This window comes from Protopterus annectens, chromosome 3.part0, assembly GCF_019279795.1.
Source record: "Protopterus annectens isolate FY-2018-M chromosome 3.part0, PAN1.0, whole genome shotgun sequence".
NCBI lineage: Eukaryota > Metazoa > Chordata > Ceratodontiformes > Protopteridae > Protopterus > Protopterus annectens.
Genome location: NC_056731.1, coordinates 1,881,541,770 through 1,881,558,355, shown reverse-complemented (window position 1 = coordinate 1,881,558,355; position 16,586 = coordinate 1,881,541,770). Strand labels below are relative to the sequence as shown.

Genomic DNA, 16,586 nt, shown 5'->3' with positions numbered 1-16,586 from the left:
ACAGCAACAGTGGTCCCACTCCACAAGGCAGGCTCCACTACAGACCCTGGGAACTACAGCCCCATAAGCTTGACCAGCCTGGTTAGCAAAGCTATGGAAAGAATTATTATAGAACTCATAAACAACGACATTGGGGACCTGCAGACACTTGATGCCACCCAGTTCGGCTTTGTAAAGGGCAGATCCTGCCTTTTGAACCTGGTTGACTTTTTCGAAACAGTCACTAGAGCCATTGATGAGGGCAAGGCAGTCCATACAGCCTACCTGGACTTGGCTAAAGCCTTCGACACAATACCCCACTCGGGGATCATAGATAAGCTAAACAGCTTAAATGTAAATCCATATGTCACAAGATGGGTTGCAAACTGGCCAAAGAATAGAACTCATAAAGTCAAGATTGCGGGAGCCATGTCAGACTCAAAGCCAGTCACAAGTGGTGTCCCACAGGGCTCTGTCCTGGGACCCCTCTTGTTCGGCATTTACTTCTCAGATGTGAAAGCAAACATGGGAGGGTTGTGGCTGACAAAAGTTCGCAGATGACTGCAAACTAGGAGCCATAGTCGATACACCAGCTGACACATACATCCTACAGAAAGGCCTCACCGAAATGGACAACTGGTGCCGGAATCATGGCCTTAAACTGAATGCCAAGAAATGTATAGTCATCCCCTTTGGGAAAAACAAAGTACCCACAAATTATCACATAGACAGTAACCCACTGAGTACTGAAAAAGTAATCGGAGACCTGGGGACCTAAGTTGATAGTGACCTCTCATTTGACACCCACATTGCCAAAGTGGTTAGAAAGACTTTCTACCTTGCCCACCTTATCATGAAGGGGTTCACATCCAGATCAAAGGAGGTCATCATGCCCCTGTACTCCTCCCTTATCAGGCCCATGATTGAGTACAATGCCCCATTTGGTATGTACCTCACCCGGCACTTACAACAGCTGGAGAGACCCCAGAAGTACCTCACCAAGAGGATCAAGGGTCTCCAACATATGTCATATGCTGCCAGGCTAAAGAAACTCCAGCTCTATTCAGTAGCATACTGCCTGCTCAGAGGTGATCTGTGCCTGACGTACAAGGCCATGTCCAACCAGGAATTGATGGACATGCTCCACCTCAAAAATCAAAATCCATAAGAACCACGAGAGCCAAAGATTTAAACCTCAGTACAAACATGAATAGAACATGCTGGAGGGACAGATTCATAACTCAGAGGCTTCCCATACTCTGGAACAAAATCCCAGTCCATGTTAGGCAGAGCCCCTCACTGACTCTCTTCAAGAGAAATCTTGACGAGTGGATGGGAGATCGTAGGTTTACCCCGGGGGTCACCCCTGTGTCACTACTTAACAGAGGAGCAGTAAACTAATTTTAATAAGTAAGGGGGTCTTCAATGTGTCACTACTAGACAAAGGCACAGTATTCTAAATTTATTCTATACACCTTAGTACCACTACATGGGGTGGCGAAAGCCACATCTCTAGGGCTAGGCTTGCAAATGCCCCAGGGCAGATAGCCTAGTACTAAACTATGAAACTATGAATGTAAAGATAGAACATTACTATGTAAAACAATGGGAAAATGTGACAGATGAAAAAAATAACAAGCAAATATAGTAATAAAGTAAAATTTCAAGTTTTTTTGTAGAAACTGGTAATAAATAAATTACCACTAAATGGAAATATGCCATATAAAGAGAAAAGTGATAAAATATGTTTACATTGTCAAGAAGAAGAGACTACTGAACGTGTGTTTTTGAAATGTAAAAGAATAAAAAGTGTGGTGTAAAACTATGTAAAGAAGTGGATAAAATAAATATGGATGCAGGTAAAATAAGGATATAATAACAATAATAATAATAAGAATAGAGTTAAAGAGTATGTTAAAAGAATAGATAAAAAGTTATTTTTTGTCATATGGGTTATATGGAATGAAATAATAAATGAAATTATATTTAATGGTAATAAAGGAATTTGTATAATTATTGCTGTTATTACTAACAATATATTACCACCAAGGAAGTTTTTGGATGAGTGTACTTTGTTGGAAAATATGTTCTTAAAATGGGAATACCCCCCGGTTTCATCAATGAAATAATGGTGGAGGTTTTGAATAAATGTGAAAGGAAACATTTCGTGCCCATATTGGGCACTTTGGACCATAAACGTATGAAGTCTGCTCAAACAGGTACAAATGAACTGAAGATTTCCATGGATATGAATAAATCAGTGACAAATGAACCGAGGATTTCCATGGATTTGAATAAATCAGTGACCAATATTGTTAGCAGTAACATCAGTAATTATGCAACTTCCTTTATTACAGCATTTTACTATGGATAGTTATTTTGTCATGGACATCATGAAAAAAAAATTGGGACATTCTCACCAATGATGGTAACATTCGTGACCATGTTGGTTTGAGACCAAGTGTCATTTTTTAGAAAAGTCACTAATTTAAAAAAAAATGTTTGAGAAGAAATCCGTCCCAATAAAATCTAATCAAGGGCTGAACAAATGTGGGAGCTGTCCCTACTGTAAGTTTATATTAGAAGGGAAAGAGTTCAAAATTAATAACATAATTTGTAGACCAAGAGATAGTGTTTTTTTTTTTGTCATTCCAGTTTTGTGGTGTATTTTGCCCTATGTTCCACCTGTTCAAATTTTTATGGGGGCAAGACAGAGCGAAGGCTCTGACACGGGATTTAAGAGCACATGCATGATATCAAAATGAAAAAAAAAGTGCTCTTTCAGAACATTGTTTAGAATACCTGGCCCATAATTTCAAATTTTCATCCTCATTGAGATAGAACAAAAAAAACGGGCCATGGACATTACACTTTGAGAAAAGTGAGTTACATTGTCAATTAAGGTTGAATGCGACAAATTGGCCCAAACTAAATGAACATCTATCAGTAGTGTGCTTATTAAAACTTAAAGTACTTGAAAGATAGTCTAGTTTTATTTTGAACTTTTATGACTATTTACAGAGTTCGCATGTGGCTATTTCTGGTATTAATGCCAAGTCCATTTTAGAACTGATGATAGGCTATCTTCTTCTGAATCAACCACTTGTTTCTTTAAGATTGAGACTACATCAACCAATCAGGTTGTTAATGATTTCTCCCAGATATGGTAGTTTCTGGGGGTGGTTTCCTGATTCAGTGATAGGTCCTTTTGATTACCTTTTAGGAATATGCATTAGTTACAAACCAATTGTGTTTGAGACTGTATCTACCTATAAAAGTGCTGATTATTTTTCTGGGGGTGGTCTTTTAATTTGGTGATGGGTCCTTTAGGTTATCTTTTATGAATATGTATTAGTTGCAAACCAATCATGTTTTCATAATGGAGATTGCATCCACCTATTAAAGTGCTGATCATTTTTCCTGGATATGTAACTTTTTGGGGAACTTAGCAGCCCTGTGACTGATTTTTACAGTTGGGATTAGATTATTTAAGGGATTTGATCAAGCAGAACCAGCTGTCTGAAGAAGTTTCCTATATGCAGCCGAAAGTGCTTACTGGATATTGTTACATGTGTTTTTAACATTTGCCGATATTTTTAAGAATAAAGTCTTCTCTTTATAGTTGCTCTCTGACATGACCTGAACATTCTTTTGGATTCTTCATTGGTTGATCTTTTGGTTTTACTTTGTTTATAAAAATGTATCATTAGAGAAAGAATTAAGTTTGATAGTGATAGCCAACACTGGGATATTTAATTAGGAAACATCACAATACATACGTAAATTTGCTATGGTCTAGTTCAGCCAGTTTTATTTACAGGACTGCACCTTCAACCTTGACACTGATGTAGACTTTCTGAGGCTTCAACTCCTCCTCTTTACTCATAGTTATGTACTCTCGTCACTCTTGTTGAGGTTTTGCTTGACTGTCGAAGATGGCAAGAGTGTATCTTTGAATCAAGCGATATGGAGACAGTTGACATGACACCTCAACCCCATGTAGAAAATGGGGAAAACGGGGGGTTGATGATGATTGTATTCTAGCCATAAATTGCTATCTCAAGACCTCCATGTGTGTGGTAAGTTTAGGACCATCTCACCTACAAGAGCAGTATACTCTGTGGGGAAAAGTTTGATAAGCAAACCTTAATTGACTACAAAGGTAAGCTTATTCTAAAGGGTTTATTGTCTTCCAGTGATAGCAAAGTCTAGTCTGCTACCTTGCCTTCTCATGAGGAGAGGGATTAGAGTTAAAAAATGGCAAGGGTGAATGAAGAACTGATAAAATTAAACAGCATTAAAGAAGAATTTTCTTTCCCTATCCCTCTACACTCGTTTCTTGTAGGGTGGATATGGGATCTTCTATGGAAATTGCATTGATGAAACTGGGTGCTAGTCATTTATGATTCCGCCCACTTGGGCATGAGGGTTAGATCCCTTCAACAGGATAGTGAATCATCTGTTATAGAGTTGGATGCAACCTGGACCTCCCATCCTAGCTCCCCTCTACCAGGTCTGTCTCCTTTACCGGGTCGGTAGTGGCCATTAATTATAAAAAGCACTCCAGGGTCATGCTGCAGTCTCATATAAACTTGAGCCTTCTCCCATCTACCTGTCATACCTTCTGGATCAGGAGAGTATCTTCCAAAGACATCCTCCTGTCTGTACAGGTATTAGCACTGATCAAATCAAGACCACCTAACTCCATGCTGGTGCCCACATCAACCCAATTGGCATTTCCCAGGACAGTGATACCACTGGTGTAGATGCCCCTCCCATTGCACTGTAACTTGAGTGTGAGTTGAGCTCTTATGACTCCAACTCATCTGATGTCAAGATTGGAGTTTTTGTCCTTTGAACTTTTGGGACTGGGAATTTGACATTGATGGCAGGACTTTTGATGCTGGGGGTAAATGTTGGCCTTGGGCTTACCTAGTTCTGTCTGATTTTGTCCATTCTGTGTCAATTTCTTTGGCACCACTAATAAATAAGATGCCAAGCTTGTTTCCAGAACTGCAGCCTCTGTGAGAGAAGCTTCCCCAATGGTAGTATAATGGGATGGTCTCTTTCCAGGGGTATATCCATGAGGTTTCTACCTGTGGACAGCTGCTGATCATCAGAACAGGTGATCGGATGTTTTTTTTGCAAGATCGTTACCCAAACTCGGAGGGTCATTCTGTCTGGAACTCTCCTAGTCTAGGAGGTCAAATATCAGAAAGTTCATAATAAGTATTAGGCTAGCTGCCTAACCAGTTTCCCGTTGTGTGCTCAAACCAACCTTGGTTAGAGATTGGCCTTATCCATCCCATGGCTGATAATTAATTATTACCCTTTATGAGAACAACTGGGGTCATACCACAGATAAGATGAGGGGACCCATGCATGGGATAAAACATTTAGGAGTTGCCTCTGTCCATTAGTAGTAGAGAGGGCAGTCCTGCAGTAAATTTTCTGTTTCCCATCTATAGACCCAACTTGCGTTTGAGTATGGATAGGGATGAACTTTATTTTATGTGGGTGGGGAGTCTGTTCCAGAGCAGGGGTATCATCTGCGAGATATACTTGTCTCTTCAAACCATTCTGGTAACGTTGCAGAAGAGTTTAGATCCCTAGATTGAGTATTTATGATGCCATTTGACTTGCTGATATGCAGTAAATCCAGCAGTATTGGGTTGGTGAATGCCTTGTATGCCAGACACAGGTCACCTATTAGCAGTTTGCAGGATACTGAGTGAGTATTGTGAAAGGCTTTGAGTTGGTCCATGTAGGACATGTTGTCTAGGCCTTGTACCATTTTAGTAAGGTATTTCTGTGGGCATTCCAGTTGTTACATTTGTCTGGACAAATACATATCAAAGTTGGCGATTGTTTACAATAACTGGCCTAATGAGGATTGAATAAAGGGGAACAATGACATTCCTAGATCTAGATACAGTTCCTTTGTATATAAGCTGTGCAATATAGATTGACTTTTTTTATTTTACAATAATGGACACACGTTGGTCAAATGTTAGGTCACTGTCCATGTAAGTTCCCAAATCCTGAACAACTGGGTCAACTCTTTATGGCATATTGTCAGTTTGGTAGTTCATGGGGTAGATGACCTCCTGAAGGATACAAAAACCTTTTGGAATTTAGTTTGTCCTTGATTTTTGTCAGCAGTTATTTATTTGGGATACACCTTCCTGCTGGATAAGTAAATCATTTGGGGATTCAATGACAGGTCCTAGCTTGCAGTTATGTACAAACGTAGTCATCCAGAGCCCTTTTGTATTGGCTTTTACTTTGGAGAAGTAGATGCCAAACAGGAGAGGTCTTGGCACAAAGCCCTGGGGGGCTCCACTCGTGGCTTGTCTCTTTGTTTTGATTTCCTGCGTTTTATCTGTGACCCAGTTGGTACAATAGGAAACATCTCAGTTTCCGACTGGAGTTCTCCAAGCCAAACTCAGACTTGGTTGTTGAGGCAGACTCCCCATACATCTCCCTATGGTGTCTCAAAGTGTGGAAAATTGTTTTAATAATGCAGAATATGATGGAATGGGCCAAACATTTCTCTTCAGCTTCAGAGAATGTCCTGCATGAAGAATTCTGATCTCTTTCATCACCATCCAAGATGGTTATCCCCTTGTAATGACATCATTTTAGTCACTAAGGATGCACGGAAAGAGCTGTAAGCATACCTCACAACTGTTCAGATTTTCAGAGAATGCCCAGATATGTGTCTCATATTTTGTTTTGTTTTTAATGAAATTGTGGTTTTCTGGCAAATCATTTAATACTAAAGTCAGAAAATAATGACAGGCATTCTTCAGAAAATTCATGGTAATGTAAAACCTGTTATTCTGTTAACGTTTTAAGTATGTAATAGCAGTATTTAATAAATTGTCCATATATTTTGGGCCTTTGTCTCACCCCCCCCCCCCCATTATTCATGGCTTTGTCCAGATTTTTTTTGCTTGAAGAGGTTGAGAGGTATAGCTGGAAGTGATGGCTGCCATGTTGAAAAAACCTGATAGAATCCTTCAGTCCTTTCCCACAAATATAGGGAATGTTAGTCAAGAAACACAACTGTAAAATCTGTTGTTGTACCAGTGTCCTATAAAAGGGCATCTATTCTTCAGATCTCCACGATCTAACTTCCAGGCAAGGAGTCCAGGGAGGGCATTCATGTTTACAGTGTTTTGCTTAAGTATGCTGAGGTAGGTGCAAATGCTGTATTTTCAGCACAATACTGTGGATTAAATGTTGAAAGCACTGGATCACTGGACAACACCAAACTGCAGAACGAGCTTAAAAAAACAGGCTTCCACTCTGTATGGTGGCTAATCTCACCATGCACCTACAGCCAATGGTGCCTCAAGGCCGTGGAGTGATGGTGCTCTATCATGCCTAGGTTTGCTTGCCTGATTTCCAAGACAGTTTCAAGGCATCCTTATTAAAAGCACCATTTAACAATTCTCTTTTCAGACCAGAAGTGAAGTTGAAACTGGAGGACAATGTAAAAAGAAGAAAAATGGTTAAAGCTACAAAAGCATCAATACCAGAAGTGCTTTTTGTTGTGGCCCCCAACTACAGAATCACCAGCCGAAAGGAACCAATGCAGGCATGGTGGAGTTTCTGGTAAATGCCAGCCCCATGGTAGAAGTTGTAGGAATGGTCAAGAATTTTGTGGCTCTCAGACTGGATGGGGGGGGGGTCAACAGTAATCTCCCTTTGGCCTTGCCTAATTGCTTCATTTGTCTGGCAAGGCTCACCAAATCTTTCATGACCCAAGACTTTACTTATTTTTGCACTCAGTGATAGCTAGGACCCCCTGCTAACCCTGATAGGAAGGTCCATATCCTTTTGTCTGTTGAGAAGCCTAAGACAAAACACATAGAAGTATAAATCAACATTTTTGTGATGTGGGCTTTGGAAATGGACGGACTTGTTTTCTGCTCTAATTCTAGCAGTTGCAGACTTGACTAGGTACATATTTTCAAAGCAATCCTAAGTGCCTCTATGCAAGCTATTTCTAGTTTTCACACAATGTTTACAAGACATTTCACTAAGAACTTTTTACTTCATACAATTAATAAAGGAACCCATCCATCTGACTGATCCTGGAATAGGAACTAAGTATCACTTTGAACCAGCCTGCTGGGTGGAGTTGAAGTTCATGGGTTCATAGGTAGGTACTAGACTATCGGCCCAAAGGCCTAAGTAAGCCTAGTCAACAAGGTTCCCTGGCTTACGCCACTCAAAGTTAATTTCCTGTGCCCCTGTCGAGCAGAGCCACAGAAGTGATCCCCGGGGTGTATTTCCTGTTTCCCATCCACTCATCAAGATTTTTCTTGAAGAGTGCTAATGAGGAACTTTGCCTGACATGGATGGGTAGCTTGTTCCAGAGTATAGGAAGTCTCTGGGACAGGAATCTATCCCTCCAACATGTCCTGTTTATTGTGGTGACAAGGTTTAGGTCCCTTGAGCGTGTAGCTCAGAGGGATTGGGATTTCTTTAGGTGTAGCATGTCCAACAGCTCTGGGTTTAACATAGCTTTATATGTTAGGCAGAGATCTCCTCAGAGTAGGCGGTACTCTGCAGAGTAAAGCTTTAGTTTTTTGAGATGGTCAGTGTAGGGCATCTGTTTGAGGCCAATAATCCTCTTTGTGAGGTACTTCTGCATCCTTTCCAGCTGCTGCAGATGTCTTGTGAGGTACATTCCAAAAGGGGTGTTGTACTCTATAATGGGTCTAATGACTGCTGAGAAGAGGGGAACAATGACCTCTTTTTTTCCTGGATGAGAACCCTTTTGTGATGAGGTGTGCCACATAGAAGGATTTCCTGACTACTGTGGCGATGTGATTTATCAAAGGAGAAACTACTGTCCACCTGGGTCCCAAGGTCTCTTATCACACATTCTGAAGTTTATGTGGTAGTTCATGGGTACAGAGTTTTTACCAAAGGAGATGACAATGCACTTTTTGGCACTGAGCTTGAGGCCATGCCTCTGATACCAGGCATCTGTCTCAAGTGAGGCCCTTCTGTAAGATGTCCACATCATTTGAGGACTCAACTATGGCTCCTAGTTTGCAGTCATGTGTGAACTTCGTTAGCCAGAGGCCGTCTTTGTTAGCCTGTGCTTCAGAGAAGTAGATACCAAATAGGAGAGGTCCCAGGACTGAACCCTGTGGTACTCCACTTGTCACTGGTTTGAAGCCAGATTTGGAGTTTGCAACTTTTACAGTGTGAGTTCTGTCAGTGAGCTAGTTGGCAACCCATCTAGTGATGTAGGGATTTATACCTAGTTTAGTGAGTTTAGCTATAATTCCAAAATGGGGGCGACCATGGTGGTGCAGCGGTTAGCGTTGCTGTCTCACAGCAAGAGGATTTCCGGTTCGATTCTTGGATGGGGTGCCTTCTGTGTGGAGTCAGCATGTCTTCCCTGTGGTCGCGTTGGTTTCCTCCGGGTACTCCAGTTTCCTCCCACATCCCAAAGACATGCTGTAGGTGGATTGGACACTCTAAATTGGCCCTAGGTGTGAGTATGTGCATGTGGAAGGTTGGGAGCCGGGCTGGCTACTCGACACTGTAAAACTCCACTGCCAATCATGAGCAGACAGGTGATCCGCTGTGGTGACCCCTAACTGGGAAAAGCCGAAAGAAGAAGCTATAATTCCAGAATGGGGGATGGTGTCAAAAACCTTGGCGAAGTCAAGATAGGCTGTGTGAACCACCTTACCCTTGTCTATGGCTTTGGTGACTGCCTCAAAGAAGTCGATCAGGTACAGAAGGCATGATCTGCCTTTCACAAACCCAAACTGGGTGGGGTCCAGAATTTGGAGGTTACCAATGTCTTTGTTTATGAGTTCCATAATGATACGTTCCATGGCCTTGCAGACCAGGCTCGTCAGGCTAATAGGGCGATAGTTCCCAGGATCAGTGGTGGCTCCCACTTTGTGGAGTGGGATAACTGTTGCTGTGCGCCATTCAGTGGGCACAAATCCTGATGTGAGACTATAATTGAATATGGTGCTTAGATGGGGAGCCAGTTCGTTCTGAAGTTCATGTAAAACACAGCCTGGGATGTTGTCTGGTCCCATGGATGCTGTGTTTCTGGTTTTAGAGAGCGCAGCTTTTACCTGCATAGATGTGATTACAGGGACTCTGCATTCTTCCTCTGTAAATATGGACCCTTTAGGGGGTGAGAGGGGGGTAAATTACCACTGAACCTATCTGCCAGGGTGTTGGCAATGTCAGTGTTGGTTCTGTAATTTCCGTGGCATTGTGCTGTAACTCAGAGCAGATCTGGGTGTTGCCATTGAGATTCTTGACATAGTTATAGAATGCTTTGTGGTTGCCCTTAACATCAGTGGCGATTTTGTTTTCTTAGCTAGCTTTGGAAGATCTTATAAGGGCTCTCAACTTCTTACTGAGGCTGACCAGAGAGCTCCTCTGCTCATGGGATTTTACTCTCTTTTGCAACAGTTTCTTCCTTCTGTTGTAGAGTTTGTTTATGGCAGGCGACCACCAGATTGGCTTCCTTTTTTTGGAGGATAGCGTCTTGGTTCTGTTTGGGATAGCACAATCCATGCACTCGTGTAAGTGCTTATAGAACATTTGTATAGGATTCAGCAGTTGTAACTTTTTTGACCATCTGCATGGGTGTCATGAAGTTCGCCACTTCTATCTTAAGAAGCATGAAGTTGGCTTTGGAGAAATTTTTTACCATGGTTTCCTTAATGGTGGGTGGGGGCGGGATGTGGATATTTAGGGTGATTAGCTTATGGTCGGATCTGACCAACGAGGTCAGATCCTGTCCTACAAACCACTATTTTTAGTATATTGCATTAACCAGGAATGTTTCTGATCTTCAGGCTTTGAATGTCAAGTTCTCTTAACAGTATTCCATAAAGATATATGTATATCTGTATATAGAAGGCAGACTTTTCTGGCTATTCAGCTATTCTTTTTTTATTTTTCTTAACTGATAAATTCTTCTTGGAATTTAACACAAGGAAGAACGGTAGGTTTAGAACAACTTTTTTTCCTTTTCAAGGGTTAGGGGGTCACAGTACTGGCAGCAGGTTGGAACTCATTGAAAGTAAATTGGTGGCACTATGTTTAACATTTTGTGCACTTTGGGGGTTGAAGATCTACACAGAATGAACGCAGAGGTGCGTGTAACAGACTGTTGGAAAACTCTTCTAACTTAAAAGGAACATAATGAAACGGAAGCCTTTCTCAGTGGGTTGCTTTGTACAGAGCTGTGAGCCTTTAGCTGAAATTTCACCCTGAAATTTGCATTTGATGTGGTTGCTTCCTACACGTTTTCAGTCTTCAGTTTTATACTAGGCTAATGACCTTCAGGGCGTTTGTAGGCCTAGCCATGCTGTTCAACCCAATTGTATCTCTGTTTCATGGGCGTTTTTTAGAAGGATGCATGTTGGTGAGGAAGTTTCTAGAGGTTGTGTATGGAGGTATCTTACATTGGATTAAAAGGACTGAAAAGTTGTACATTTGCCATGAAACGATGTAAAAAGTGAAATCTTTATGTAATGGTATTCTAGTGTTATCACAAATCCTCATCTGCAAGCACAGTTTATAATATTCTGAAAATTACTTTGAGAATTACTTGCTTTCTCAAATTTGTATTCCTTTTTTATAGGATGTATCACCAATGAGAAACAGTTGCCAAAGCTTCCTGATGTAGATAGGAAAATCCTCCAATGTGACATGGAAAAGAAAGAGGCTGAAGAACAGAGAGAGTTTGTTAAAAAAATGACTGAAAAACAGAATGATGTTCTTCAGAGAAAGGATGAAGAACAGAAAAGCACTCTTCAGAAAGAAGATCAAGAACATAAACAAACTGAAGAAACAAAACGGGGTCTTAAAGTAACTGAACAACTGAAAGAAGATCTTCACAAAGAGGACACGGTGCAGAATCTGATTAAAAATGAGAAGGAGTATTGTGAAGATGCTTCCAGGGGTACGTGGATAGCAATTTAATTTATATGGAACTTTACAAGGTGCAGTTTAAAAGAAGGAGGTCAAATGAATGGTAGAGGGGAGATAAACAGTAGAGTGCCTGTATAAACCCTACATAGTAGATGCTGTACAGATGGTTGTTGTGGTCAATGTTCGATGTGTGTGAGGTATCAGCTGTGAAAGTGATGTATTTCCAGGTAACCTCTTTAAATAGAACCAAATTTCAGATGGGTAACGTGTGGAGGCAGAGCACAGGGTATAAAACTGGAGGTAACAGCTGGCAGCCTTGTCACCCTATGCATGCTAGTGATGGGATGGCAAGATCCAGTCCATGTGCATGGTCTTAAGCAGGGGGGATCTGACTCAATAAAGGAGTCCATCTCAAATAAGAGAGAGAACAAGCACTGTCCTAGGCATCTTGGGTGTCAAATTGCAATGTACATATCCCTGTAAGTAGCAAGATGGACAAAGGTTGGTAACCATTTGAAGAGTCGGAAGATGCTAGAGTGAGTTCCAAAATACAGAGACTGAATGGCTGAAAGAATGGACTTACATATACAAAGTCTGAGATGCCATTTCTTGGAATATTCTCTCTTCTTCAAGGTGTGGTGATCTGGGCATTTGGTATATATAAGTTCAGGGTGGTGTGGGGTGTAGAAGGAGCTTGTCCCCCTTACAAAAAAAAGTTTGAAAGTCAAGAGATAGCTTGGAAATTCACTGTTCTCCCGTGATTTCTGTCCTTTTTTTTGGATTGTTAGCACTTGATATCTTGCCTGCATTTCAACAGGGAGCGCAAAGGTCGCACAGTACACTACAACTGAGGCTGCAGGAGGTTGACACAGAGGTAAGAGGTCACATACAGCTACAAAATTCAGAGGATAAAAGTCCGTATAACATGTCCATGAAAAATGAGACCTACAGACAACAGTGAAACTCCACAAAAAAGCAGCACAGAGCACCAGGCAACAGAAAGACTACATTTGTAAAAATAGTACAACACAGTAGGAAAAGTAGGCAATGGATTGTAAAACTGGGACAGACTAAGGCAGCATAAATGGTGGGCCAGGCAAGCAAAGTATGAGGGGTAGCAGGGAATGTAGCTTCTGAGCCATAAAGAGTTGTGTTTCAGTGTTGAATGCAGGTGACATAAGACAAGGGGGACATGCATAGCACAATATTTTGTAGGGGAGCAGGCAGCAAGTAGATAGAACAGATGTACAGATATGATGAAGGAGATGGGGTATACTGTGGTCCCTGAATGAAAATACAGAGCATCAGAAGTTTCCATCAGGGAAATACAGTAACCTGCACATCAAATACAGGCACACACTGTACATCAATAAGTCACCAAAGATGCCATGAAGCACTCCTGCACCACACATGTGTTTTCATTTATCATAACCACACAGTTTTATTCTTATTGTTTGTAAATGTGATGCTTACTCCAAAGTCGTTATGCAGTGATTAATGTTTGGCATTAGTAACTGGTCACCAACAAGAAAGAATAACATTTCTGTACAGGAAGTCATGGTGCTGCTGTGGACAGGATTAATACAACAATGCTGTCTTTCAAAACAGTTCAGAGTTCCTTCTCAACCAACTACCACAAGAAACTGTAGCACCACACAAGCACACAGCATGATGCAGCAATTGCAGGGTACAATTCTTTATTCACAAAGGTTTACTGCTTTCTTCCCACCAATAGGGACTTACTCAGAACAGTAAAAAATGACCCACCCAGCCTTTATATAACAAACCAAATCCTTACTTAATAAATTCATTAATTAACCATCAATTAACAGTTAAAGTAACATACATAAATAAAAAACATACATTTATTATATACAAATAACACTACACTAAAAAAATTCAAAAATTCAGTGCTTGAATAAAGGCAGTATTGTGGAGAGCTTTCATATACTTCGTTTATTCTTTGACTCTGGAGCAATACCTCAGTAGCATACTTTGGAACTACACTAAAAAACTTTAACCTAAAATATTATTCAATTTTAAAACACGTGATTGCAGTAGTTACATTTATGCCCGGGTACTCAGTTGCATTTAAACGCAACTGCCATTTAAGTTCACATATATCTAAATGAATATCTAAAATTCTAACATGAGAATCTAATAACCAGAAATTTGAATTTGTGGTCCTTATGTGTATTAATATGTCTTCTTAAAGCATCGGTTAACCTGCCATGTCTGATATCCAACAAATGTTCAGCTATTCTATTTTTAAACTGTCTACACGTTTTCCCTACATAGAAAATAGGAAAAAACTGGCACTTAGCTACATATACTACATTTGGACTACAACAATTAAAATGTCCATCAATAAATATAGATGTATTGTTTAATCTATACTGATCAGTTGTTTCCAAAATATATGGGGAAAAGGTGCACATATTACATTTAAAATTGCCCTTAGTTCTATGTTGATGCCTATTACTAGTAAGGGCATCAATCTCCAATATATTCTTAAATGATCTGTCCTTTTTATAGACCACCTTGGGTATTCCACCCACCCTTTGCCCAATATTGTTGTCACTTTTCAAAATCTCGCAATTGTTTAAAACAATTTCAACAACATCAGGGGTATCCAGGTTGAATGTAGTAATGAAACTAATCAAATAGTTGTTCAAATTACTTCCTTTCTTACTCTGTGTACTAACTTTCAATCCTTCACCACCTGCTAACAAGGGTTTGTAAAATCCAGTTCTATGTTTATATATAATTTCCTCTTGTATTTTATTTAATAAATCTAAAGGATACCCGCTCTTAAGAAACAACTGTTTAATAAAGGACAATTCATCAATAAATTTGTTATCAATTGTAACCATCCTGGCAGCCCGCACCATCTGCCCTTTAACAATAGATTTTTTATGATGGGCAGGGTGCCAACTATTAAATTCCAAATAGGAATTGGAAAAAGTAGGCTTCCTATAGATGGCTGACTTTAATTTTCTGCCAACCTTGTTATATGTCAAATCTGCATCAAAATATGTAATATGTGTTTCACTATAATTATAGGTAAATTTTAAAAATATTTAAGCAATAACCCACGCCTGGAATTTCTTCTGTTGTTCAAGTCACTACTCGTATACAGTGTGTGTATGAGTATTTTTATACTTTTCTGAGGGCTATGGCCACTGGTACTGTTTTGAGGAGGTTTGCATGGTTGTGTTGTCAGAACTTCCTGGATGATATTAAAAATGAGATTTTAAATTCTTCTTTAGATAGAGATTGATTTATTTTGTGGCCCATCTGCTTCAGAAGTGATCTTAAAGTGTGATGAAAGGGATAAGCTGATAAAGAGAATAAGATTTTTTCAGCCTCCCTTTCCAAATTTTCGAAGGGATTCTCTAACTCCTCATCCAGTTTTCCTAAGGAACAATATAAACAGTTCCAACAAAATGCATTTAAACAGATGTTTAAGAAGAAATGGCAAGGGGGTTCCAAGGTGAATTCTTGAAGCTCCCAAAACTAAGGATAGTCCAGTAAGTCAAAATAGCTATTTAAGAGACTTAGTTTTCCCTTCCCATCCTGGCACCCCCTTTTGTCTTCCAGAAAGTCTGAATCTCAACTTTTCTCTGTGACAACAGATCACTTCAGACAAATGGGTTCTGAATATCATTCATCAAGGTTACAGATGGCAGTGGGAATAAATTCCCCCTTTACAGAGGGTAATTCCCCTTTCTCCAGACCAGACACGTTTGTTTCCACTTGTCCTTCATTAAATACTGTACTAGGGAGTGATAGCACCAGTTACCCTTTCCCATGGGTTTTATTCAAGTCTTTTTTTTTTAGTGCCAAAGAAAGAAAATGCTTGGAGACCAGTTCTGTTTTTCTTTCCTAAACCTGTTTGTGATAATGCCCAAACTCAAAATGGTGTAACTTCACAACCTGTTACCTGTTCTTCCTCATTCAGGTTTCCTGGTAACTGTAGATTTAAAAGATGCTTATCACATCCCTGTTTATCCAGATTTCAGGTATGTCTAAAGGTTGTGTGCATCTGGATCGCATTATTAGTTCTGTGCCTTACCTTTTAGACTGTCCACTGCACCTTACCTTTTAGACTGTCCACTGCACCTTACCTTTTAGACTGTCCACTGCACCAGAAGTGTTCTCTGTGTTTAGCTCCAGTTACAGCTCATTGCAGGTACAGGGTATCCACACTTGTCAATATTTAGATGACCTACTTATCTTTGCAGAGTTTTTTTTTTTTTTCAAAGTGTCAGGAATATCTACCTTTGGTGAGAGATCTCTGACACTAGCTGGGATTTCAGGAAAGCATTCAAAAGCCTTTCTTGACTCCTCCTCACAGGGTTGTGTTTCTGGACTGTAATGTAGATGTCTCAGTTTAAAGAGCATTTCTTCCACAAGAAAAAAAAAAACGGATCTATATCTAGATCTGTGTGTATGTTTATCCACACAGACTTCAGTCACTGTGAGGGAATACCAAGATTCTTTTGTCCCAGCACAATTTGCCTTCAAATCCCAGTCCTGGGGTTTGCCAGAAGACTAATCACTTGGTAGAAGCAGCAGATATCCCTAAATCCAGGTCTCCCCTTCTTCCCCCTGTTCCAAAGCAGTCATTTTACCACAGATACATCAGACTTTGCTTGGGGAGCAGTTTC

The 16,586-nt window shown here is 40.3% G+C and overlaps 1 protein-coding gene across 1 annotated transcript in view; it reads left to right on the top strand.

Moving 5' to 3' along the window:
• Positions 1 to 16,586, top strand: part of LOC122797151 (zinc finger protein 345-like) — a 118,848-nt gene that overhangs the window by 34,364 nt on the left and 67,898 nt on the right. Inside the window, exon 2 of the mRNA XM_044065958.1 lies at positions 11,627 to 11,947. Coding sequence (XP_043921893.1) covers positions 11,695 to 11,947 — 253 coding nt within the window. The 5' untranslated portion in view covers positions 11,627 to 11,694. The remainder of the gene's footprint in view (positions 1 to 11,626; positions 11,948 to 16,586) is intronic.